The sequence below is a fragment of the Monodon monoceros genome, unplaced genomic scaffold, assembly GCF_005190385.1.
Source record: "Monodon monoceros isolate NGI ecotype Baffin Bay Population unplaced genomic scaffold, NGI_Narwhal_1 Super_Scaffold_9, whole genome shotgun sequence".
In the NCBI taxonomy this organism is placed as follows: domain Eukaryota; kingdom Metazoa; phylum Chordata; class Mammalia; order Artiodactyla; family Monodontidae; genus Monodon; species Monodon monoceros.
Genome location: NW_021703786.1, coordinates 52,560,541 through 52,586,031, shown reverse-complemented (window position 1 = coordinate 52,586,031; position 25,491 = coordinate 52,560,541). Strand labels below are relative to the sequence as shown.

Genomic DNA, 25,491 nt, shown 5'->3' with positions numbered 1-25,491 from the left:
CGATGTACGTGTCAGGTGCTGCCTCTTGTGGCGGGTGGGGCAGGTGCTCAGGTTGCTAGGACACGGGTGGGGCTGAGGTGAGTGAGGCCAGAGGGCCCCAGGTCAGGAGTCCCTGCTCTAGCTAATGATGCTGAGTCCGTCTGTGGCTTTTAAACCTGCTTCCCTGATTCTGTCCAGACTAGAGGGTTTGGACGCTTCAGGAAGTGTGTGAGGAAAACTTCGCCCAAATTGCTCTAAACCTGTTTGATTCAAAACCAGGCAGAGCCGTTTCTCAGCCCCAAACCTCTATTCCCCCACTGCTCGTCTGCAGCCGCCGTTACCCACCTGCTGAGGGCGATCTTCTGGTGGAGCAGAAAGCCCCGCTCGTAGGGCCAGGGCAGGCCGGCCTCAAACCACTCGCGGCAGCATAGCACCGGCGAGATGCAGGCTGCACCGGTCATGTAGCTGGAGGAGCCACACTCGCCCAGGTAGGACAGCAGCAGCGCCGAGCCTGAGCCCTCGCTCACCGCGAACAGCGGGGCTGCGGGGTGTCGGAAGCGGATGTAAGTGATGGCCTCTTTGAGATCAGACGGGTCCCCGAAAGGCTGCAGCCGGGGGCTGACCAGTGGGCAGCCGTGGTGGCCGCGACGGTGGAAGATGACCGGGTAGTAGCCGCGCTCCAGGGCCAGCAGGCAGAGGCCGAGCACGTTGCGGGTGAGGCGTCCCCAGGCATTGGGAATCACCAGCAGCACCGCCGGGAGGCCCCCGGCATTGGTGACCCGGCGGCCCCGGGCGCAAGGTCCCACGACCCAGTCCAGGGCCACCAGCCCGTCGTCCGCCAACTGCAGGTACTCCCGGGCCAGATCGGACCCCGGCCCCACCGGCAGCACGAAATGGCAGAGGGTCTGCAGGTGGGGCCCGGAGAGCCAGGAGCGCGGGCCCGGCTCCAGCGCTGTCGAGCGTCGCAAGGCGCGCAGCAGGCACTGGGCCAGCGCCGACGGCTTACAGATGAGCCTGCACCCGCCGGGCAGAGGCTCACGCCCGTCGCTGAACTGGTCCGCGGGGCCTGCGCCGTCCACCTCCTCCTCGTGGTCTTGGCCCTGCGCCCCCGGCAGGGTCCTCGCTCCGACGGCGCGCCTCCCGGGGCGCCGCAGCAGCGCGGCGAGCAGGACAAGCAGGGCGAGCGCGGCCAGGAGCAGGGCGAGGGCGGCGCCCCACGGCGGCATGGCGAGGCCGGAGAGCCCCCGGCGGGCGGCAGCGGCGGGGAGGTCCCCTTGGCGAGCTCCCCGCTGTGGCCGCGGCTCCGCCGGGCCGCGGCGGCTGCCCAGGGCCCTCCCGCGGGGAGGGAGGGGGTGCACTCCGGATTGGCCGCGGCCCCGCAGAGACAGCCAGTTCGGTCCCGGCTCCCCTCACCCGCCCCCCACTCCCGCCCACGGCCCTTTGTACAGTGATTGCGACAAGCAGGAGCAAGAGGTGAAAGGAGCGGAGGCCACGGGGAGGGAGCGAGGACGCGCCGGCGAGACGGAAGGGAGCGGGGAGGGCAGCAAGCCGAGGAGTGGGGTGTGGGGGGCAGAAAAGTGGGGAGACTTGGAGACCGAGGCTTGGGGGACGGGGATGAGTCTCAGAATCCTCTGCCCCCACCCCCTCCGTCCCGCCTGGTGTGTAGGGTGTGCAGCTACCGGGGAGACCTGCGTCGCTGCGCCCTCAGGGGCCGCTGTTGAGAAGTAGCAAAAGGGAGAAGTGAATAAACCGCAGCTCCCGGCGCGGGCTCCCGGGCTTCCGCGGGGCGGCTGCAGTGCAGCCGGAGCCACCACCCGCACCTCCGTCGCCAGGCTCGGCTGTGCTCTCTGACCTCGGTGTTTGTCTCGGCCCCGCGGGCACCCGCAACTGCGCAATAACCCGGCCGGGCGGGGGTCCGGCTCAGGGCCAGCAAGGGCCAGGGCCGGCGTCGTGCCCCGACCGCGGGTTAGCAGCGGGAGGCTGGAGTGCCGGGGAATGCTCGTTCCCTTGCCTGCATTAGTGCGCTGTGCCGATACCCCGGGAGCGTGGGTCTCCCCTGGAACCTGGCTTCAGGTAGAGGAAATCCTCACCACCGCTCCCCAGGAAGGACTTCCCCAAAAGAAACAGCCCCAAACCTCCGAGAATAGGCTGGAGGAAAAGACGCACTCAGGTGCCCTTGGAGGGGGATGCCTATCACCCCGCGACCCGGCCGTGTCAGGGGATAGATGGCAGTCCCTTCATCAGCTCAATAACTGGCAATTACCGGGGAATGGGGGAAGGGTAAGAAATACCCCTTGCAAGTCACAGCTATGTGGGAGACGGTCTTGCTCTATTTCAAAGTTTTGGGCTGGGCATTTCAACTCTCATCCTCCACCCACTTTCCCGTCTTTCCTCAAAATCCTGAGCCGGGCCAAGGAGAAGGGCACCGGGGAGAGGGCGGCAGAGCGGGCACCCGCTGCAGGTGACGTCTGGCCAGCGCTCCCTGCTGGGGGCGAGGCCTGTGACTCCACCTCACGGTGACCAAAGTCTCCTTGGGCATCTGCTTGTCCTCGCTGGGCTAATTACGAAAGCGGAGGCGGACGTGGGCAAGAAAGCAGCCCCCAGCCCGGCTCCAGCTTCCTGGGACTTCTGGGTCTGGGGAGCGTGGCGACCTTGGAGACTCCTCCGGGTTCGGGCGCTATTTGCGAGGGCAAGAGTGGGATGGGATGAAGGTGTAGCTCTAGAGTGGGGACCCTCTTCCTTCTGCAGCTCGGACTTCAGGCTTCGGTCCCTCTTCTAGATGCAGGTCACATTGATAAGTCTGAAGCGGGTTTGCCGAAGGAGCGGACCCGTCTCCCCTCCTGCGCCACCCAGTTCACAGTGGAATCCCAATTCCCGCCCTCCTCCCCGCTCCAAGATCCACCCAGGAGCTGCAGCTGCGCCCTGCAGGCCGCGGAGACCCGCTGAGACGAGTGCCCGGGCGAAGGAGGTGGTCCCGCCTGCCTCGCAGCGCTGCGCGCAGAAGACGGGCTTCCGAACAATTTTTTCCGGCTTGGGGTTGAGGACGCTTGCGCGCACTGTCCCGGGCTGTGGGCGGGCACTGGGGCGGGGCGAGGCGAGGCGAGGGGAGGGGCGCGCGAGCCTGGAGAGTCGCGGCGCGCGGTCTGGGGTCGGGGCGGGACGGCGCGCGCGAGCCCGGGGTCTACGTGGGCACGCGGGCGGCGTGGGTGCGCGGGGGCAGGGCCAGGCGGCGCGCGCTCCCTGGCTTGCTGGGCTGCGGGCAGTGCTGGGGCGGGCCGGGATGGCGCCTCCTCCGCCTCCGCCCCAACTGCTGCTCCTGGCGGCCCTGGCGGGGCTCCTGGGTCCCAGTGAGGTAAGGCGACCCGCTCCCGAGAAGGCTTCGGCCCGGGATCTCAAAGCGCTTTGCCAAAAGTTCGTGCTGGAAGGAGTGGTGCGCGGAGAGGGGACTAGGAGTTCTCCCCTTGGAGGGCTGGGCCTGGGAGGGAGAGGGCAGAGCCCGCGCCGAGGCCAAACGCCCCAGCTCTTCTGCGCCTTGAACCCACAGGTGGTGGCTGAGCCGGCGGAGGAGGCGGGAGCCCGTTGTCCCGAGGGCCTATGGCCTCTGCCCCCACAGGTGGGTGCCTGGAGGGCGGTGGGAGAAAGGAGTGTGAAGGGGCAGCCCAGTCCCGCCCTGGCCTCGCGGCACCTTCCACAGCCACCCTCTGAGCACCTCTGCCGGTTCCTCCGGCCCTCAAGCCACCAACGTCTCCGTTCCAACGTGACGGCACGGGCCTGCTGTTCTCTCCCCACCCCCACCCCCCAGAGTCCCCCATGGCCTCTAAGCTCTCTTCTCTCCCCCTGTATAGGTGTCGCCAAGAGTGACCTACACACGGGTGAGTCCACGGCAGGTAAGTACAAGCAGGAGGCATCCTCAGTGTCTGCACTGGAAACAGCGAGCTCCTCGCAGGCTTTCTCCACCTTTTCTGCTCACCAGCTCCATTCTTTACCACTCCCCCCAGTAAGAGGCAATGTTCTTAGTCCCAGGACAGTGAGCCACAGGCCTTGGTCCTCTGCAGTGCTTGTCAGGCATCCTGTTGAGTAGCTGGCTGTGTGGGCAGGAGGCTGCAAGGGAAACTCTGAGGGTAGTAGGAAAAAACAACCTGTGCTCCAGCTCTGCTGTGTGACTTTGGAAGTCTCCTGACTTCTCTGGGCCTCATTTTTCTGTAAGAGAGGTTATTAGTAACGTCCCTCCCCATGAGGAGTTAACAAATAGTGTGGGACAGCACTTTGGAAAATAGGAAGCTGTAAGGAGTGTGTGTACCTCAGGTTACCAACCAAACTGTGGGTTCACCTTGTGTGGCTGCCTGTTTTCATTGCCAGTGGTTGGATAGCTTCTCTGTCCCTTTGGTTTTCCTTCTGAAATATCTATTTTTTTTGATCCTTGTAATAGCTCCAGGCCAAAAGAGCTCATGCCACCCACCTGATTCCTTTTCCCAAACAGCCCTTTCATTCCACTGTTCAGAAACCAGTGGCTCCTTATTTCTCCCCTTATCATGGCCATACTCCCCTGTCTAGTTTTTCAGGCTCTACCTCGTTAAGTAAACCTCATCCAACCTCCCCACATCTTTGGTTCCTCTCGTTTTGTTGGTCTGCTCACCACACATATGAGTTCGAGGCTTATTCCCACCCCTGTACTTTTGCACCTGCTTACTCCCCTCAACACCTGGCGTATCCTGACTTGAAGGGGGCAGCTCCCTGCCCTCCCGCCATCCATCCCCATCCATCTTCAAAACCCAGCACAGGAGTCAGCTCTCTCTTGAGACCTTGCCTGATCATATTAGCCCTTATTTATTCATCACCTTCTCCAAATTTGTGTAATGCTTATAACCTATCTCTTGTAATTTAACAACTAATCACTTTGAGTTTTATTAGTTTGCGCTTTCATTTGCATTAGCTCTGTTCCCCTGAGTTTCCTTTGCATTCCCTGCAAGCGGAGTCCAGGAGTTCTCTTTTGGCATCTCCTACAGCATCTGGCACAAGTGCTGAGCGTTAGGTCAGCTCAATCAAAGAATAATTAATAATTGATGAAGCGTTTCCATCCTGAGATTGTGCACCTGCTGCCTTTGTGCCCTGTATTTGGATGCGTTGGGGAGATGAGATTGAATATATAGATGGGGCAATACATAGAAGAGCTGGTCTCTATTTGGGGGGTGCTTACAGTCTAGACTGGGAACCTGTAGAGCCACCGTGGCAGGTCCAGAGAAATACAGCTAAAGAGTGTGGTGTGAGTCTGGCAGGGTTAACCACGCATGCTGTCACAGAAGTTGTGAGCTTTGAGGGGTGGCAGTGCATGGAGAGGAGGGATGAAAGGAATGCTCAGAGGCAAGAGGGGGTGCACGCCAGTATCCAGGGCCCTTTGTCCTTTCCTGAGCCCTGAAGGTGGAAGGGTCATCTGGCCATCCTGGGAGTCCCTTTAAGTTGGCTCCCCAGGATGGGAGAACTTGGGATTCTTAGGGAGGGACCTGGCTTGATGTCTCCATGCCTTTCCTCCAGGCTGAGGATGTCAGCTTCCTCTACCATCCCTGTGCCCACCCCTGGCTGAAGCTCCAGCTTGCCTTCCTGGCCCACATTTGCATGGCCCAGCCCTTACTGGTCCCTGACTCCAGCCTCACCCAGGATCGGGTGAGTGGCTGCTGAAAGGTGGTTGTCTGGCACTGGCAGGGGCTGCAGCCCCACGTGCAGGGCAAGGGGAATTCAGGGCCTCCTCTTGCTTGCTCCCCATCTTTGTCTTAGCTCTAACAGTTACCTCCTTTCATAGCCCCTGGTACTGGCAGCATGGGGGGTGGCACTGGAGATGGCATGGGTAGAGCCAGCCTGGGCTGCCCACTGGCTGAAGAGGAGGAGGCGGCGGAAGCAAAAGAAGGAGAAAGCATGGTTTCGCTCTGACAGTTTTTCTGGGCCCTATCTCTTGGTGCCAACACCGGGCAGAGGGAGGCTGTGCCGGAGAGGGTGTGTGCAGGTGAGGGGTGCTGGCCAGGCTTGATGGTCATTGGGTTGGTGGCCCAGGGTGGTGGTGTCATTGGGTAATCTGGGCAGGGAAGGGGTGACTGCTGTCTCTTCTCCTCTTAGGCCACGGCTTTGGCCTTTACTCTGCGGAGCTGGAGGCCCCCAGGCATAGAGGTGGCATCTAGAGGGCCTAGGCAGCTCTTTCCTAGTGGTGCCAAGAGGCGTGGGCTGCGGGCTGCCCTTGGTCTCCAGCCCACCCCCTCAGCCCTGAGGTTCCGCTCTGTTTCCCCACGGAGCATGGAGGCCAAGCAGCCTATGTTGGGACCCCAGGGTGCAAGGGATAATGCCCCATCTGTGCCCACTGGCCCACTGCTGCCTGGGGGGCCTGGAAGCAGTGTCAGCTCCAGGCTAGAGGCTCAGGTGCCCAAAGGGCAAAGCAGCCCAGGGGTCTGTGCCTGTCCAAGTCAGGCTTCCCCGGCCGCTCGGGCAGCAGCGCATCCGCCGGCAGCCCGGGGCCCCACCCCGCGCACGGAGGAGGCCGCCTGGGCTGCCATGGCCCTGACCTTCCTGTTGGTGCTGCTCACCCTGGCCACGCTCTGCACGCGGCTGCACCGAAACTTCAGGCGTGGGGAGAGCATCTACTGGGAGCCCACAGTGGACAGCCAGGACACAGTGGCTGGTGAGAAGCTCCCCTCCTCACCTGCCCCGCCCCGCCCCGCCCCCGATGGCTTCCCTACCCTTGACAGCTCCCCACCCTGCCCCTAGCGGTGCTGAAGCGGAGGCTGCAGATGCCCCCTCGCCGGGTCAAGCGCTCCCGCCGGAGACCCCTCCTCCCGCCCACGCCGGACAGCGGCCCGGATGGGGACAGCTCCGAGTGACCTGCCCCAGCCCTGCCACTGTGGCAGGTCCGGCTCCTCCTCCCGCCGGGAGGCTGCGCCACGTGGACCGCGCGCGGGGCCGCCCCCTGGTGGCCAGATGGCGCAGTCCTGCCTAAGCGTTGTAAAAGGGCTGGTCCTTAGTGTGTGGTTTGCTGGGAGGGATGAAGGGGAAAGGGAGGAGAGAAAAAGGAGCTGTCTCAGCCTCCGTTGCAAAAACTCCGTTTTTCTTATTAAATTATTTTAGTAGAGCCTGGAGTTGAGCTTGTGCATCTGCCACACAGACTCCCTCCCACCCAGGGCACTGTCCTAGGCCATTTGGGTCGTGTTTGAGGTAGGTAGGGGGTTTCTAGTATCAAGTTGGGCACTCACTGGCCTGTCTCCTCTTGCCAGCCTGGCCTCGGACACTGGGGTTTAGTAGCGTGATAGACCCCTCCCACCACCAGGGGTGAGCAGGTGGTGGGGATGGTGGTGGTATTTACTGAAACATTGTTATTTCCAGGACTCCTCTAAGAGATGACAGGGGCTTCCCTTCCCTCAAGTACAGGGGCTGGAAGAGTCGTGGTCTTCACTTGCTTCATACTTTTGCCAGGTTGGTCTTTCTCCGTTTCACGTCTGCCACTTCCCCAATCCCTCCCACAGTTGTTCCCTAAGCATCAGAAAGGGCACATGGTCACTTATTTATTTTTGATACAAATGTACATGACACACATCTTGACACTCAGCCCACCACCACCACCACACAGGTAGAGCCTGGCCCCCGGGACAGAGGCGGGACGGGGAGAGGAGCTGGTGGGCGCTGCCATCTGCCTCTCAGCCTTCCCAGGCTGCAGCCCAGGCTCCAGGGACCCAGATACTGCAGGCACTGGCCTCTCAGAGGTTACAGGGAGGGGGCTCTCAGCTGAGTCAGGGACCCCGGGGAGCCAGCCCCAGGCTCAGGTGCTCAGTTCTCTGCCCCAACCAGCACAATCCCCCTCCACAAGGGAGGGGAAGAGAGATGGAGCCAAGTGGTTTTCCTTTTACGTTCATAGTGAAAGGGTATGAGTGGGGGGAACAATGAGGGGAGGCAGAGGGCAGGACCCCAGCTGGTTACCCGGCAGTCCCTGGCCCCAGGATGGGGGGGGAGGGGCCAACGCCCAACACGGGTCCCGCTGCTCTGGTCCCCTCACCCCCTCACAAAACTCCAGTCGGGCCAGGCCTCCGGAACGGCACTGCCGCCCCGCACGCTCACACACAGGCACGCAGGGACACTCAGTTACCACAACGTTAAAGTTAAGGGGTGGGAGAGAGGAGAGAGAGAAAAAAAGACTTTTCCAGTGTTTGCTGCTGGGGACCCCAGGAGCACAGGTTGGGGCCTGTGCCCTAGGCTGGGGCCGTTTGGCATTGAAGGAGAGCAGCAGGGGGCTGGTGGCTACAGGGTGGGGACATCCACAGGTATTATGTACAAGGGGGGGGATGCCCCCGCTCAGCCCCCAATAGGGCTGGACTGGCTCATGGGGGTGGGGTGCATGTAAGGGAACCACCCCATTCGGAGTGTCCCCACCCGACCCTTTGCTGAGGGTGCCCTAGAGGGCAAGGGGCTGGGAGTGACGCCTTGTAGGCCCCGGCACACTAGAGGGGGAGGGGATGCTATGTACAGGGAGAGGTGCATGGAATGTAGGGGACAGAAGCTCCTGCCACCTCACCTCCCCATCCTTGGGGGCTTGAGGGGGACGGGCACCAGGGCACCTGGCTGCCAGGTGAGAGTGGCAGCACTAAGGGCACTTGTGCCAGCGGCTCTGTTGGGGTGGGGATTAGTGTCTGGAGGGGCCCAGCTCCCATGGCCAGTGAGGTCCCAGGGTGCGGGTGAGGGTGCAGGGAGAGTGGTCACTGCTTCTTCTCTCGGGTGGTGATGGTGACCAGCTGCTTGGCAGCCTTGGCGATGTCGTAGGCGCACTGGATCACCTGCTGAGTCAGCAGCTGGAAGTCCACAGGGGCGCCAGGCTCCAGGGGCACCGTCTTCCGGCACTCGCTCTGCAGCCGGTAGGCGCTGGCGTTGAGCAGCCGCAGGGAGCTGCGCACTGGCTCCAGGGCTGGCCTCTGGAGGGAGGGCAGAGGGAGTTGGGCCTTGGATTTCAAACCACGGGCCATGATATGGCCCAGTGTGTCCATGGCTCCACTCAGGTAGTTGTCAGATCCTCTACACCTGCCCCGCCCTGAGGCCCTGCCCCACCCTGAGGTACCGCCCAGTCCTGCTCCCCTCTCTGGCCCCTGTACCCTTGGGAAGAGAGAGGCTGCTCCCCTCTCTGGCCCCTGTACCTTTGGGAAGAGAGAGGCCATCTCAGTCACAGCCAAATGGATCTTTTCTGAGCACGGCACAAAGCTATGGGGGGAGGGGAGGGTAAATTAGGAGGGCTCTCAGCGAAGGTTCCCAGGGACAGTGGAACACTGGTCCCTCTCTTACCCTCTCCAACACCCCAGAAGTCCATACGAGCCTCCGCCCACCTCCATACCTGTCATGCTTGAATTCCTGGGCAGCCCGCAGTAATTCCTGAATGTTCTTGGTGACCTGCTCCGTCTTCAGGATGACATCCTCTGTGCTGGGAAGCCCAGGGTCGAGGTCTCCATCCAGGCTTTCCAACTCTGGGTGGAAGTCCTCTTCCTTGCCCAGCTCTAGAAACCTCTTCCCTTCCAGGCTGGGGTTAGAGAGGAGAGAGGGAGGCATTCCAGCCGTGAGGCCGCTTGCCTACACCCTCACAGACGCTCAGGGGCCACTCACCCCCCTCCCCCGGGTGCCTCACCCCAGCAGTGGGTCCCCACTTTGCGTGTTCTCATAGTCACTGTCTGCGCCGCTACCGTGGCGGGAAAGCTTGCTCTGGAGGGGTACAGGGAAGGGGTGGCAGGTAAGGTGCACGTTCACAGACCCCCCCCGCCCCCCCTCCGCCCATCACCTCCCAAGCACACATCTCACTCAGCCCATCCCTCGGGCCCTGGAGATGCACATTACCGAGTGGCGGCTTCCTTCCTGGGAGCACGACAGCAGTGGGGAGGAGGGAGTGAAGGGCACAGCTGAGGCCGACACCCCCTTCCGGACCTGAAACCCAGGCAGGGCTGGAGTCAGTCTCCTCCTCCCCACCACCCCCCTTGCGGCTTCCCTGCAGTGAGGCTGGGACCATGTGTGTCTAGTCATCCCTGTGCCCAGCGTCCAGCATAGAGCCTGGCACCTGCTGGGGCTCACAATCTATTTGTGGGAACGGACCCACCTCCCTCAGGCCCTGCTTACCCGGTAAAGGCCAGCAGGGACATGCACTGAATAGATGGCGTCATCCTCCAGCTCCTGGGGGTGGCACAGTGGGCGTCATGGAGGGCCCTGCAGTGGTCCCAGCCCCGTCTCCACCCCCCACCCCGAGGCCCGTGGGCAGCTCACAGTGCTGTGGAAAGGCTGGAGCCGGGTGGTGAGTTCATCCCCAGGTGGGCCTCCAAAGGGCTTCAGGGCAGAGCCCGGTTCATACATGGAGAAGGCCTGGCGGTCTCTGCGGTGGGTGCTCCCGCCAGGCCCCACGGGCGCGTGCTCCGCTCGTTCGCTGGGGAGTGGGGCTGTGGGCACTGGCCCTGGCGGCTGCCGGATCTGCAAGTTCTCGGCCTGCAGCTTGTGGATCTGAGGGTGAGAGTGGTGTCAAGACACTCCGGATGGTCCAGGCAGCTCCACCACCTCCAGGAGGGAGTAACTCCTCCCCGCCCTGGGGCCCTGGGAGGCCCCGTCCTCACCTCCCGCTGCAGCCTCCGGAGCTCGTCACTCAAGCTGCTGTTGACTTTCATGAGCTGCTGCACCTTTGCCTCAGAGGCAGCCAGGGCCTTCTTGAGCTCCAGGTACTCCTGCAGCGTCACGGCCCCGTCCGACAGGTCTGAGGAGTCCATGCTCTGCAGAAGGAGACGTGAGCCCGTCAGTCAGTCCCCTGGTCCCCGAGGCCCGAGCTACGAGAGGATGGAGCAGGGCCTTGGTGGAGGCGTGGGGAGGGGCAGCGCTCAGACCCGAGCACGGTTGTTCCGAGTGGCACCGGCGCTGCGCAGGGGCTCCTGGTCTGTGTCCTCGTCCGAGGCCACGCTGTCGTAGTCGTGCTGGTCGTCCAGGTCACTCTGGCTCCGCACAGACAGCTCGAGGTTGTCTGAGGGCACAGGCCTGTCACTCAGGGCTCACGCGGCCCATCTATCATGCCACCCCCACAAGGGAGCCATGAGAGAATATCCTGGAACAGTGCCCGCCACCGCGCCCCCATCCACGCCCTTCCCACCTGTGGGGCTGCTCAGACTCTTGCCCTGCTGTCTCCGCTTGGCCTCACTGAGAATGTCGATGATCAAGGTGGCAAACTCTCGGGCATTAAAGCGGGCCAACTTCTGTCGCCCCTGAGAGGCAGAAAGGGCCAGGCCGGTGTGAGAAGGCCCTTAGGGCTGACACACAGAGATGGGGACAAAGCAGCCAGGCCGTCCGACAGTTGACTTAACCACAGCTAAAACGTGCCAGACCAGCTCGCTGGGCCAGGGCAGGGGGTGGGGAATGACACAGATTCGGGGTGCCTAGGGGAGCTCTCAGGAAGAGGCTGGAACCCCCCCCCCAGGGGGCTGCTCACCAAATGCTCCAAAGAACAGCCTCCTCCCCATTCCCAAATCCCAGAGCCAGCGGGGCCAGGGAGAGGCCGCAGCCAGGAGTGGGGAAGACTCGGCCCAGACAGCAGCCTGCCAGGAAGGGCAGGACCCATAGAGCTGGTGACCCCAGGAGGGGAGATCGTCGCCCCAGCCCCACCCCCCCCCACGCCGGTCCAGCCCACTCACCTGATTCCGCGTGGCTGAGTATTCAGGGTTAACGGGCAGGAAGGGTACGGCACTGCGCTCTGTCACCAGGGTGCTGTGGTTTTGGGTTGCCAGCCACACTGGGGGGGAGGGGCAGGGAGCGGATGGTCCACAGTGGCCAGGCCCACGGGGTGGAGGTGGGAAAGCGAGGAGCACAGCCTTCCGAGCTCCTCCCCATGCCCACCGATTGTTGGTGTTCAAGAAAGGGGTGGTCTCCGGACAGGGGAAGTAAGGCTGGGTCAGGGAGAGGCCGGTTGGGGACTGACAAACAGAACGAGGCGACTCCCTCCCGCCAGCCCCTGCCAACCGGGAGTTTGTGCTGGAATCTGGCTGTGGCCAGGAAGAAGGGATGTAGGGGGCGGAGTGGGACTGGGGAGAGAGCCGAAGTGGGAGGCAGCCAGAGCAGAGGAGCCCCAGCCCAGGGCACTGGGGGAGAAGCAGGCTGGCGGCCTCCAGCTCAGCATGCTCCGCCTGCGGGGCTGGGCTCACGGCTGGCCAGGGCTTACGTGCAGGCCTACGGAGCAGACCAGCCCCCGGTACCTCTTCCTAGTCCCAGTAAAAGGACCCCAGAGCCACACCAGGTCCCGGCCCCTCCCCAGCAGGCAGGCGCGCTGTCCCCTCTGCCCAAGGCTTCGATCCCCTCCCGGCTCACCAGCGTCATTTTCTCTTCGATCCACCTCGTCATACACGTCCATGGCAAGTTCCTCAAAAAGCCGGTTGCTGAGCTGGAGGCGGAGATGGGGACCCAGGCTTTGTCAGATCCACTGGCCCCCCCCAGTGCCAAGCAAGCCAGCTCACCAGGATCTTAGAAGATGTCGAAAACGACTTGTGTGTCCCTTGTGCCGCCCAGCCCTCCCCCCAGTCTCAGAACTGGCAACTGGGGTAGGGGTCTGCCTGCCAAGCTCCGAGGTGGGAGAGGCAGAGGGAGACCAAAGCAGACTGGTTAGTGCCCAGGTAGCTAGAGATGCGCCTCGTGCCCTGGGAGCCTTAGGAGGGCAGAGGCAGGGTCAAAGGCGAGGGGTGCGGAGGTGGAGGACAGGTGACTGAGGAGACTAGAGTGAGGGGCGGGTCCAAGACTTGGAAGAGGGCACCAGGTCAGAGAAAGGGGGAGCCATCGCAGGGACGGGGGCGGGTCAGAGATGGAGGGCAGCTCCAAGCCTTAGGAGCCTGAGTAGACTCACCGCCTGCAGCTTCTTCTTGGCAGCTTTGGCCAACTCGGACAGGTCTAGGCTGTGGACGAAGGAGGGAGACGGGAATGGGGAAGAGGGGAGAGGCCAGACGTGAGCAGTGGCCAGGCCCCTGCCAGTGACCTCCCAAACATGCAGGGATCCCAGGGAGACGACACCCCAGGTGCTGCACACCAAATGCCTCCCTGCCCCACCAAACCTCCAGAGCCTGTTCCCGAGCAGGCACCATATACCTCTGAGACATGCACTTTTGCCGAGATCTAAGTCCAGAGGAAGGCAGCAGAGGGAAGAACAGGACAGAGGCAGCAATTACCCAGAAGCAGGGCAGCAAACGCCTTCCCACGTCAAGCTCAGACTCAGAGTGTACCAAGCCCAACTCATCTTCCCCCCAGCCCCTCCTCGGCCGGCTCGCTCTTCCTCTCAGTGACCCACCGCACCAGCGGCAGCTCCTGGGGGTCACCTGCAACCTCCCTCACCCTCAAGCCCTAGCCAGGCTTTCCCCAGGTTCTGCCATTCCATCCTCCTGCCTGGTCTTTTGCAACATTTCTTCACCCATCTTCCCGCTTCAGTCTTGCCCCTGCACCCCTTTATTCACCCAGAAGCCAAAGCATTTTTGACACATCTGGCTGCGCTACCGCTCGCCTTAAGAACTTTTCAATAGTAACAGGTTATGTATGGCACACTTCAACAAAAAGCTCACTTAAAAATATGCTAGGGAATTCCCTGGCGGTCCAGTGGTTAGGACTCGGTGCTTTCACTGCCGGGGGCCCAGGCTGGGGAACTAAGATCCCGCAAGCCACGTGGTGCGGCCAAAAAAATAAACGAAATAAAAACGCTAAATGCTTTGCAGGCACTATCTCATTTAATCCTCTCAGAAGCCCAGAAAGATAGGTACAGTCACCCTTATTTCCAGGAGCAGTAACTAAGGCTCAGAGAGGTTAAGGAGCCTGCCTGAAGCCACACAGCCAGTAAGCGGCAGAGCAGACTCCACATGACTGTGTTGGAACCTCTCTGCTCTTGGGGTCTTGGGGTGGTCTCAGCTCTTGTCGGGGCTCAGGACCGGCCACTCTCTTGCCCCGTCTCTCTTCCAGTCCTGCTCCTGGGATTCCCTGCCTCTCACATGCTTCAGCTACACAGTCTGCCTATAGTTCCTGGCACAACATTTCTGACGTCTATGCCTTTGCCTCTTTTGCTGCACTCCCCACAATGGACTACAAACTGACTAGGGTGCCTCTCCTCTTGGCTGTGACCTCCTTAAGGGTAGGGAATCACGCCTGAGTTACCTCTGGGTCCAGCGGCAAGAACAGCTGGCACTGGGAAGGTGGTCGGTTAACATTTCATTGAGAACACGTTTACAACACACACGCAAGCAGGCAGACACATCAGGCAAAATCAGACCAGAAAAGTAGCGGGGTGTCTTGGGGTCCCAGCAGAGAGAAGATCTGGGCGTTCAGGGATCCGAGGTGCCCAGGTCTGACCATCCCCACCTGGCCACACTGGCTTCTGGAGAGGGAGGGAGCCTCCTCTCCAGATCCAGGCCAGCAGGCACAGCTTGGCCATCGCGGGCAGCCACCAGGTGGCGCCAGCATCCATCTTGTGAGCTGGGTGACCCCACCCCCCACCCCCACCCCGAGCCTGAGCTCCCGAGGCCTCTTGGATAAGAGGCAGAAACACCTCTACTGGCCTTGGGCCCGCAGCCCCTGCCCAATTTTGGCCTGGCAGAATCCCAAAGTTAGTCAAACTCCCGGGGCCCACCACCTTTTCACTGAAGAGCAAAAATTTGTCTAAAGATTTTACAGTTGGGGTCAGTGCCACTGGGAACAGAACTCAGTGATCCGCTGCTCCTAGGGTGGCTGTTTCTTTTTTTTTTTTTGGGGGGGGGGCTGTTTCTTGTACTCAAACCCCATGTGCTTGACAGCCATGGGGGTTAGGCTGTGCTGGCCGTGTGCTGAGTCAACATTTCTTACCTGCCTTGGGGCCCAGCATTAGGGAGTGAGGACTGGACTGCGATATGCTTGTGCCTCCAGCCCCGAAGGGGAATGGGGGTGGGGGTCCCAGGCCCCTAAAGCTGAAGAGTTGGGGGGTGGGGGCGGCTCTGGGGGTCAGTCACCCACAGGGCATCCAGCCGCCTCTGGGAAGGGGTGTCAGGTGGGCACTCACCTGTCTGCCATCTGTGGGATGATGTAATGCCCATTCCTGTGATCTGAATAAAAATAAAAATGCCAAGTCACTGGTGCTGGGTGGCCTTAGCAGCTGGGAGCCCACCTCACTGCCACGAGCAGGGCTTGGCACCCAGAAGTGACAGGGGAAGGGAGGAGGGCAGGCCACCCCCAAGAGCCCTGGGAACTGGCTGGAAGTTATGCCCACCCCCATTCCCTACCCCAACACGCTGCAGCCCAGAGCCTGCAGCAATTTCACAGGAGCCAGTTGCCTAGCAACGTTGTTCCCCAGCCGGCTTTGTCACCATGGCACCTGCTGCTGGGGTGTGTCTGGGTCCCACCTGCCTGGCCCAGCCAAGCCTGCCCCACACACTGCTCACCCGGCTTGCGTCCACAGAGATAGAAGGCCAACCGGTCAGTGAGCTCATACTGGCACTCGACTAGCCTTTCCGCCAGCTCATGGTGCCCCGCCTGCCTGTGGGGAGGGGGCATGGCTCAGCCCTACAGCCGCAGCCCGCTCCCCACACCCACCTGAGCCTCACCCTTCAGCGGACCCTCACCTGGCATAGTCAATGGGTGTGCGGCCGTTAACATCAGGGGAGCCAGGGTCAGCCCCGTACACCACAAGAAGCTCGGCCTGCAGCGTCTGCCCTGCCTTGGCAGCCACATGCAGCGGTGTGGTGCCCTTCTCTGGGTGGAAGAAGTTGGCCTGGGCACCCAGGGACAGCAGGCGCAGACACGTCTCCAGGTTTCCCGTCCGCACGCTCGAGTGGAGTTGCTGTGAGGAGCAGAGTGTGCCACAAACGGGTGTGGGGGGGGGCCCGTCCCACCTCCAGCGGCCCCTGGTCCAGGCCCACCTGGGACTCCTACCAGCTCCAAGGGGCCCAGCTGAAGTTAGGTTGTCGAGGAGACAGAGGGCTTCCCACTAGGAGTTCATGCCCATTAATCACAGCTGCAGTCAGTCACCACCTACCACAGCTGTTAACTCTGTGGTAGATGCTATTTCTTTCCCATTTTACAGATAAGGAAACCGAGGCTCTGGGAGGCTCAGAAACTGCCCAGAGTTTTCTGCCTTTCGGGCATCAGCTGAAGAATTTTAGCCTCGTGTATCCACTTGGGAGCGGAGGGGCCTTATTCACACGCGGCCTGACCATGCAATCTCGTCCCTCCACTGTGCCCGCCATGCTTGCCTGACCTGGCTGCCTTGGGGGCCTAGGGCTCAGTGGTGATGGCACTGTGGGTGAGGAGAGGAGAGGCCCAGCCGTCCGCTGTGGGGCCCCGCAAACCTTGCTGAGGTCCTTGGCGGTGACTCCGTCGTCGTCCCGGCAGGGCAGCTTGTGCACAAAAGCCAGCATCTGGTACTTGGCTCTGATGAACTCTGACTTGATGGGGCTGTATGGAGCACGCAGGAGGAAATGGGGAGCAGAGCGGGAGAGGCCAGTTGCCCAGCGACCTCCCAGGCTCCTGCCCCTGAGTGCACAACCTCAGCCACCACCCCTCGAGCCCGACTCACTGGACTTTGTCTTGGGGGTTGGCTTTGCGCCGGCCGCTCTGCACCTGCGCGGGGTCCAGCAGGGAATGCTCCCAGATGGAGTTGGCCCCGTTGCTGGCGAGCGTGTGCACCATCTGTAGGGAAGAGGTGCCAGAGTGAGAATGCCCACTGCGCGCTGGGGAACACCTCCGAGCACCAGGCTGGACACAGTACTAAAAGGCCTACTGTGTGCCTGGCACCGCTGCACCCCTACCCAGTCAGGCCATCCCAGCCAAGGATGCGGGTCCTGCTTAGCACTTCGGGTGACATGGTGGGCACACCAAGGCTCTGAGACGTTAAACTCAACACTACATGGCCGAGCTACTAGGTGGCAGAGCTGGGGTGAGAGCCCAGGTCTGTGTGACTCCGGTCCTGGAAGCCTCCTCTCCGTGTGGGCCGGCGCCCGGGTGGAGAGGGTCAGGATTGGGTTCTGCCCTGGGTGGGTGCTGCCCCCGGAAGCTGCGGGATCCAGACAGCTGTGTATGTGGGTGCGGGGGGGAAACGTGCCAGCGCTCAGCACACGCTACGGGGAAGGAAGCACGGCCCGGCACAGCCCGTACCTGCAGCAGAGTGGGGGGCCAGGCGCTGTGGCGAAGGTGCTTGACGATGGAGATGTGGCGTCCCAGGCTCCGGTGCACACTGCAGCACTCGTCACACACCAGCACACCCCTGCTGATGGAGGCCCAGCCGGGGTCTGCCGGGGTGGGGGTAAGGGTCAGCCACAGCCAGACACGGGTGAGGCCTCCTGAACACCGCCCTGGGCCCGCACTACGCTTAGAACTCCACGCGCATTTGCTCACTCAGTCCCCCAAGGCTCTGGGAGCTGGACCAGCGATGAGGACGCTGAACTCTGGAGGTGGGAGGGACTCCCATCAGAGCCAAGCCCTTTCCTACATGTCTTTGCCCCTCTGGGGAGGTGTGGTCCCCAGGGCCTACTCAGCGGGCAAAGCTTCCTGTCCTGCAGCCACTGCGACCAGTTCCACAGCCTTTCCCCAGGGAACAAGGCTGCCACCCTAGCCCTGCCCCAGGGAGGCAGAAGTTCCCAAGGACTGCACGCCACACATCTCTAGGCACTCCTGCGTCCGGATCAGTGCCACATTTCTCCTACACTCAGGCTTCTTTTAGAACCACTAGCTCACCTGCCTGACCCATCACACCCCTCTGGGGGCTCCCGCCTCTGTCCTCATCCTGGCAGGTAAGAGCCCCTTTCATGACCGAGTCTCCTGACACCACCAGTGATGGGGTGAGCTGGAGCCCCTCTTAAGGGGGATGGAGAGAGCAAAGGAACTAACACTGACTGAGTACCCACTGTGTACCAGTTGGGTGCCATAAGTATGGTACCTCTGACTGTCAGGCAAGGTGGGAAATGCTACCCCTGCTTTACCAATGAGGAAACAGTGTCTCAGAGAGGTTAGGGTGCTTATTCAAAGCCACACAGCTAATGAGTGGGATTGCTGGGATGTGAACCCAGGCATTCAGACGCTGGAGACCATGCCATGTCCACACCAGCTGCTGTTGCAGCCCCAAGTGGGCAAGGGCCATGGGAGCCACTCTCCACTCCTTGGGGAGAAGTGAACTTTAGAAGCAAGAAGGGGGACCAGAGCAGGATGGGAACTCCTGGGGTCCTTCTCCAGGGCAGGGGAGATGCCACCCATCCCAGGCCCCTTGGGAGAGGGGGAGGAGACAGCTGCATACAGCTCAGGCTGCAGAAAGGTCACGGGGGAGAAAGCAGCCATTGTGTGCCACTGGAGAGTGGGGGCAGGGAGCCTCTCTTGCAGGACACTGTGCTCTGCCCAGGCCCCCGGCCTGTCTCACGAAGCCCCGTCCTGGCGGGCGGTGAGGGGGTGGGGACTGGCTCTCTGCCTCGCCCCTAGTGCTCATGTTGTCCAGAGCGGCCCCCACCAGGGGAGGGGACAGGCTTGGGGTAATGAGAGCCTCTCCAACCAGAAGGCAATTCTCATACCCTTCCCTGCAAGGACTTCTACCAGTGTTCGCCAGAGAACTGTGAGGAAACTGAGTCAGGATACAGCCTGAGCTCTGCCGTGGTGAGTGTCCCCTCCATGGCATGGAAACAGGAGGTGAAAGGAGGAGGGCTCAGTTCTTTGGGTCTGGACTTCTTTAGGGATCCCCCCAAAACAGGGCAGAGGGATGCAGGAGGTACCCGCCATACACCTTCCTCGGAGGCTGAGGGGCCCACGAGGAAAGGACCCGCCATCTGTGCCAAGAGGGGGAGCCCTAGAGCAAACTTTAGTGTTGGCTTTACCCAAACGGTGAGGGCCCCCCCCTCCCCGGGGCATGGAAAGCTCCTTTCCCCCCCACCCCCAAACACCACTGGGTCAGGGGTCTGCCTGCCAGCCCCCTCCGCCAGCCCAGGCAGGAAACTGGAAATGACGCAGCCTGAATTCCTCTTGTTGAAATGGTGGGGTTTCCTGTCAGGAGGGAGCCGCCCAGTCCAGGATCATAAATGGGCAGCTCTAAGGCCTCCACCCCAAGCCCGTGGCCCTACCGGAGAAGCCAGACCTGGGAAGGCTGGCCAGATATCCAGGGCCAGACCAGACACGGTGAGCCCCTGAATGAGGCAGTGACCAGGATCTGGGGAAAGGGGTCCAAGGCTCTGCTCAGCACTCCCCCAGCCTGGGGGAGGGGTTCTCCCTCTCTTCCACGGTGACCTGAAATAGGAAGGGTGGGCAGGGGACACTGTCCTGGTCTGGGGCACACTGGTGCCAGCTCAGTTCTGGATGACACAAATGGGTCACCTTACTACCTACTCCCTATGTCCAAGGGGCCTGGGCCTACCCAAGCAGGAGCCCCCAAGGCCCACCTAGGCCAGTTCCTAAGCCAAAGGGCCAGGAAGGGTTTCTGAAAGTCAAATGGCTATTGTAATTTAAGGTTAAGGGACCTTGCCCCCAAATAGGCTTCCAGGACCAAACTCAGGGCAGAAGGGTAGGGGGCAGAAGGGTTAGGGGATGTGGCCTCCTCCTCAGTACCCTGCCAACCTTCCCCCTGGGCTTCTGCCTCAGTCGTGGGGCGGGGGGCGTCTGGTTATGTGTGAGCAAGTGGCAGGAGGGGTCCTGGGATAATGTTCCCCAGCACCAACCCCATGGAGGCCTCTATTAAGGTGAATACATGTCACCACCCAAAGCCACTGGTGACCTCCAGGGCCCGGAGCCAGCCTCTTCTTATCTAGGGACCAGATCCTCACTAGACAAGAGGGAGAAGCCCCCCCATCTTGAAAGCAGGCAAGAGTAATCCATGGGGATAGAGGTCAGAATGGCGGTTGCCTTTGGGGGGCGTTGACACAAGAAAGCTCTATAAGGTGATAGGAATGCTCTACCTCTTGATCGGAGCTGTGGTTACACAAGTATATACACAGGTAAAAACTTATCAGGCTGAACACTAAGAAAAAGGCACTTTGCTGTACATAAGTTATACCTCAGTAAAAGAAGAAGCCCATCACTCACCCCACCCCACAATCTACATTATGAAGACAAATGAGCCTGCAGGTTCCCAAATGTCCCTAGCTGGTGGCCAGCCTTGCTCACTCAAGGTGCCTGCAGGATGGGCATCTTGAGGTCTTCACGCCTGTGCCTGGGGCTGCCAAAGTGGGAAGGCTGCCTGAAGGCCTGTGGTGTGAGGCACAGGCCCGTGACAGAGAAGCCAGGACTGTGCGGCAGGGTGAGTGGAGGGGCAGGAAACATTCTCCAGGGTTCCCTGACCCCTGGCCCTCTCCTGGATTCCCAAGGCAGGCAGGGACACAGACGGTGCCTAACGAGGTGGCACCAGCTGCTAGAGCAGCCATGCTATGCCCAGCCGTCTCACAGCATACTCACACTTGTCCCGAGTGCCCAGGCCTGTGAGCAGAGGGAGGACAGGGCCCTTCTGGGTCGGGCTGCATCTTACCTTTCACCTCCATGACCCTGCAAATTAACCAACCACAAAAAGGCCACGACCCCATTCCTAGGGCTGGGACTGCAGGGCTCCTATCACAGTGAGAAGCCTATGACTTTGGGTAGGAAGCATACACCAAGGAGGTGGCTCTGGGCCTGGGCTCCAAACTGCTGGTTTCCCTCAAGCCTCTTACCTGGGCTGCTACAGGTCCCAAACTGAAAATGCCACGCCATGCATCATAGTGTCGGGGTGTGGGGTAGCCCCAAAGAGTCAGCTGGGGTCCTGAGAAGCATCCAGACACTTGAAGAATGCCTGCGATGTGCCAGACACCATGCTAGGTGCTGGGGTGGGGGGATGAGCAAGACTTCATCAGCACCCTGCACGCCCCACCATCCTGACCTCACCACCTGCCTCTTCCTGATCTGTATTCTGGATCAGGGGAAACGGAGATTCCAGGGGGGCACAAATGGCTCTGTGGGATGAGGACTAGGGAGGGAGCTGGGCACCCCAACACAACAGATACACACCACTCCTGCCCATGCCCACTGGACATCCAGAGGCTTCCAGCCAAACAGTCAAATGCAGCAGAGAAAGGACAACTGCCTTGCTAATGCTGCCCAGTGTCCCCCTGGCCCAGAATCCGGACCACAGACTTGGAGGTGGAACAGTCCTCAAAAACCATTTCTACTCCAACTTCTTTGCCTCAGAGTTGAGGAAACTGAGACCCAGAGTGAGGAAAGTCTTGCCATGAGTCACAGAGTAAGCTGGAAACAAAGACAACACCAAAATCCAGGCTTCCCTGATAAAGTGTTTACTAAGCAACCCCCTCCCAGTCCTACCTGCCCTCCCCCACTGCTACTTCTGCCCAGCAGAGGTGCAGAACAGCCTCAGACAGACAGACAGAAGGCAAGCTCTCCTCCCAGCCCTTCCATCCCCAGACCTGCCTGCAGCTGGGGTAAGGAGAGAGTTTCTAACTAATCAGGGGTAGGGACACCCCTTCTCTCCTCCCCTCACCCCCCCCTCAGATAGTTTCTTCAAGGCCCTCTAGACCATTACATGCCCTGAGAGGAGGCCTCAGGGTCAAAACCACCCAGATCACCGTGCCTCTGCCAGGCACCCACAGTTCCCTGTTGGGGTCCTGGTCCTGTCCAAAGGGTGGCTGCAAGTTACGGGCCCACAAAACAGCACCCCACACTCTCACACTTATTTTGTGCCCAGAGGTTCACAGACAACCCCACCCTCCCCCGAGCCTGCCCAGAGGTCTCCCAGGGAGATGGTGCCTTTTCTAAAAAGAAGCCGGTCAAGGGCCAGGGCTTTCCTTTCCCCAGGCCAGCTGCTGAGCCCCATCACTGGCAGTGTCCTCCCACATCAGAATGGAGCAGCCTCTCTGGGTCACTGATCCTCACTTCCTCAGTAGGTCGGGGGGGGGCGCGGTTTACATCAGCCTGGACCTGACTCTGCTGGGAAGGAGAAGGGAAACACCACGGTAAATATAGCCAAGAGGCAGGCCAAGAAGCCAGGTGGATCCCAGGAATCTAGGCACCCCTCGGCACTGCTCCCTACCCATTTCTGGCCAGACTGGGCTAGGGGATGGGGAGGGGTCTGTGCCCAGGCTGGGGTAACGCCAAGCCCACCTTCCAAGTAGGCCTTACTGGAACCCAGTAAAAGCTGTCTCGTTGCTCCCAGTCACCAGGCCTGGGGACGCCTCGGGGGAAGATGCCCAGGCTCGTGGTGGCCCTGAACACCAGGCCCTGCGAGGAGCCTTGGGAACCCGGGGCAGGGAGTCCTAGGAGTAGCCACCCCGTCATCTGCTCCCGAGGAAACAGTATCCAGGCCCCCCTGGCCCATCTGCCCAGCTCTCTGCCCCTTGCCCTCCGCCACCCCAGCGGGCGCGCAGACCATGCGAGCAGCAGGTGCAAGACGCGGGGGTGGCACTGAGATGACACAAAACCACACTCGCCCCCACCTCCTAAACCCGGCCGGCCTCTGCCACAGCCCTCCTGCCACCCCAGGCTGGCGCTTCCGTTTGGATACTGAGATGGAAGGGGGAGCAGCCAGCTGCCCTCCTCCCTCATACTGAGGGGTGGGAGGCGGCGCCGGGAATGTCCTTCCTCGCCGGTCCACGGACGCGAGGAAACAGCGGCCCCCCAGGCCTCCCTCCCGCCAAGGACGCGGCTCCGCAGTGGCCCGGGCGGGGGCCGAGACCGGAGGCCGGAGGCCGCAGCCCCCGGCCCGGCCCCGCCCCGCCCTCCGGCCCCGCAAAGCGCTCCCGCCAGGCCCCGGCGCCCGCCCGGCGGTGCCTCGGTGAGCGGTCCCGCCCCCGGCCCGGCCCCGCTTACCCGGGGCGCTGCAGTCCGCACACACCTCCGCTCGCGGCCCCTTCCGGGACATCCTCAGCGGCGACGCGGCCGCAGCCCTCTGGGCCAGCGTGGGGGGCGCGGGCGGCGGGCCCGGGCGGCGACGGCCCCTGCAGCCCGGCCCAGCTCCGGCAAGGCCTCGGCTAGGCTCCGCGAGCCCGGCCAACCGTCCGCCCCCGAGGCTGGCCCGGAACCCGCCGTGCCCGCCCGCCCGCTCGCCCTCGGGCGCCCTCCGCCCCGCACCGCCCCGCGCCGCCCCGCGCAGCCCCGCCGCCGCTCGCCGCTCTCTCTCTCTCTCTCTCCGCCCCCTGCGCGGCTCCCGGCCGCTCCTGCAGGAAGCGGCGCAGGCCCGTCCCACCGGGGGAGGGGCAGACTGCACACCCGCCCCGCCGCCAGGCCCTGCCTGCCGCGCCTCCAGGAGAAAGGAAGCCGAGAGCGCGGGCGGGAGGGGGCGGGGGCGCTTAAAGGGGCCACGGCCGCCGCAAGGCCAGAGCCGGCAGTGCCTCCTACGGCCCAGGCCTCGGCTCCGGCGCACCCCTGTCCCCAGACGGTGTGAGTTTGCCTCACAGCCCCATCCCCTTCATTTCCGGGGACAGTGACCCCTGGGGATCAGAGAAGAGAGTAAGGAGCTGGAGGCCCGGGCTCCCCTTCCTCATCAAGGGGCTGTGGTTCAGGGTACCTGTCTCTGTTTGGGGTGAGTTGTGCATCCTGGTCCCCCATGAGTCCGCCTGTGTGTCCAGGTGTATGCGTGGTCACACTCTTGCTGACTACGCACACCGCCAGCAATATGGACGCCCAGGTGCCAGAGGTCACGCAGTGTATCCCCTGCCACCGGGCTAAAAAGACATCTATTCCTCCTCCATGCTTTCATCCAGAGAGGAAAGAATCTGGGCAATTTTTTTTGAAGACCTCCTGAGGAGTGACCACCGTGCCTGTGTGCAGTAATATCCACTTCGCATCGGTCTTGTATATATCAACGGTGTTTCTGAGCCACCAGGGGTGTGTGTGTCCAGGGCGTGTGCATATAACATACAGGGACCTTTACTGTGGTGGCCTTTCTTCCTGGACTTCACACTGAGACTCATTGGAGGTGGGCGGGGGTGGACAGGGAGAGAAGGCGCAGGCCGCACGTGGGTGCACCCCTGGACTGAGCATGCTCCCCCATACACGTGTGCCCCACGTGCACCCAACCCCCATCCCTGCAGCAGCAAAAGGCCAGAGCTCTGTGGGGAGAGGGCAGGGGTGCCCAGGCCCAGGCCCAAGGGCCAGGTCAGTGGTGACACGATTAAGGGACGGTTCCCCAGATTAGGGGAGGGTTCCCCATCGGCATGTAGTCCTGCTGTGTAACAAGGGAGCAGGAGGGGAGTCCTTGGGCAGGGGTGCAGGAGTTGGTTGATTTTATCCCAGCGGTGCCAGAGCAGCAGTGACTTGTGGGTGGCAGGCTGCTTCCCTGGGGGAGACAAGTAATGTTCATGAGTCACACCACCCGAAATATATGCAAAGCTGCCTCCATCGCCTTTCGCTGCAGCCCAGATTGACAAGTTTGTTTGAGATTGCGATCCACGAGGTATATTTATAATCGCACCTTAAAAAAAAAATCTTCTTGCAGGCACCCCTCCCCCCATAGCCAGCAGCTCCTCTGGCAGGGTTTCTGCGAGCTAAGATACCTCGCGGGGGGGGGGGGGGGGGCGGGAGAACACCACCTGCCGCCCTGTGCTGCACTCCACCGAGGAGTCTGTCCATGGGCTTGGTGGCCCCATCCCTGGCGATGGGAGGAACGGCCTGTCCGCTCTTCCTGGGCGCACAGCCCACGAGCTGTGGCCGCCCGTTCACCCCCGATCGACCCCCAGCTATGGAATTTCATTTATTAGAAGTCGAGGCGGCTGCTGGCAACCCCATTGCTTGGCTGTCTTTGTTTCTCTGCTGTGTGGGCGCGTCTCGAGCACGTGGCAGCTGGAGCGCGCAGGCCGGAGGAAAAGCGACCTGAGTTTAGAGTCCAGGGCCACTTGGCAAAAAGAGAAACTCCGGCTGCCCAGAGGATAGCCACCCGCCCCCCCCCCCCCCGCCCGCCCAATCCAGGCTGAGCTCCCCGCCTCCTTAAGCTCCAAGCCTTTTCAGGGGAGGAAGGATAAGTCACCCCGTTCCCCCCACCCCGCTAGCCCCATCTCCTGGTTGGCCCTGGGACTACCTGGGAGTGGCCGAAGCAGGGCTCCACTCCCCAAACTTTGTTCCCGAAGCCCCCAGCCCCGCCACAGACGAGCTTCTGGGTCTGGGGCTAGGGATAAAAGGGTTTCAGAATTTCCCTTTGGAGACTTTGCCACCTCAGGAAGCAGGACAGTTAAAGAGAGATCACAAAAAGACTCTAAAAACAATTTAATGAGGAAATGTACAGGCATTCTCCCGGCCACTCCTAGCCGTCCCTTCTCCGCTCCCGCCTCCTCCCCAACTCTGGCAGCAGCCACGACACTCTGCTGACCCCTCGTGGTGGAGGTGGGCAGCGGTCTCCGGCTGCGGGAGACGCCAGCTGGCTCCTCCCAGCCTGGAGAAAGGGGCGAGGCTGTCCACTCCTCCCTCATCCTTTCCCGCCGGGGCCTGGCACTGTAGGGTGTGGAGGAGGAAGGACGGAAGACCACACAAAGAAACCTGAGAGAGGCTCGGAGAGTTTGCAAACTTTTGCTAGCACCTCCCACAAAAATGCTTCCT

At 61.7% G+C, this 25,491-nt stretch overlaps 2 protein-coding genes across 6 annotated transcripts; one reads left to right on the top strand and one right to left on the bottom strand.

Annotated features, from left to right (window-relative positions):
- The first annotated feature begins 747 nt into the window (after positions 1-747).
- TP53I13 (tumor protein p53 inducible protein 13) lies at positions 748-7,097 on the top strand. 3 transcript variants are annotated; one of them, XM_029211115.1, is made up of 7 exons: positions 748-1,452; positions 2,759-3,592; positions 3,825-3,866; positions 5,512-5,640; positions 5,777-5,977; positions 6,088-6,643; positions 6,730-7,097. In XM_029211115.1, exons 1-7 carry the CDS (start codon positions 988-990, stop codon positions 6,840-6,842), a joined length of 2,340 nt encoding a protein of 779 aa, XP_029066948.1. In that variant the 5' UTR covers positions 748-987; the 3' UTR covers positions 6,843-7,097. The 3 variants fall into 3 exon arrangements, with proteins under 3 accessions (XP_029066948.1, XP_029066945.1, XP_029066946.1); XM_029211112.1 differs by lacking the exon at positions 748-1,452 and having other exon boundaries at positions 3,121-3,331; positions 3,524-3,592; XM_029211113.1 differs by lacking the exons at positions 748-1,452; positions 2,759-3,592; positions 3,825-3,866 and having other exon boundaries at positions 5,515-5,658; positions 6,730-7,090.
- A 407-nt stretch (positions 7,098-7,504) lies between these two features.
- GIT1 (GIT ArfGAP 1) lies at positions 7,505-23,028 on the bottom strand. Of its 3 annotated transcripts, none has more exons than XM_029211109.1 (20): positions 22,771-23,028; positions 17,104-17,237; positions 16,526-16,638; positions 16,299-16,404; positions 15,573-15,790; positions 15,393-15,487; positions 15,014-15,056; positions 12,848-12,896; positions 12,319-12,391; positions 11,649-11,746; positions 11,111-11,222; positions 10,851-10,984; positions 10,587-10,739; positions 10,246-10,476; positions 10,102-10,155; positions 9,826-9,912; positions 9,620-9,693; positions 9,332-9,514; positions 9,138-9,201; positions 7,505-8,918 (listed from the first exon to the last, which is right to left on the bottom strand). In XM_029211109.1, exons 1-20 carry the CDS (start codon positions 22,820-22,822, stop codon positions 8,706-8,708), a joined length of 2,286 nt encoding a protein of 761 aa, XP_029066942.1. In that variant the 5' UTR covers positions 22,823-23,028; the 3' UTR covers positions 7,505-8,705. The 3 variants fall into 3 exon arrangements, with proteins under 3 accessions (XP_029066942.1, XP_029066944.1, XP_029066943.1); XM_029211111.1 differs by having other exon boundaries at positions 7,508-8,918; positions 22,796-22,814; XM_029211110.1 differs by lacking the exon at positions 22,771-23,028 and adding an exon at positions 20,625-22,577 and having other exon boundaries at positions 7,508-8,918.
- Between the last annotated feature and the right edge of the window lie 2,463 nt (positions 23,029-25,491).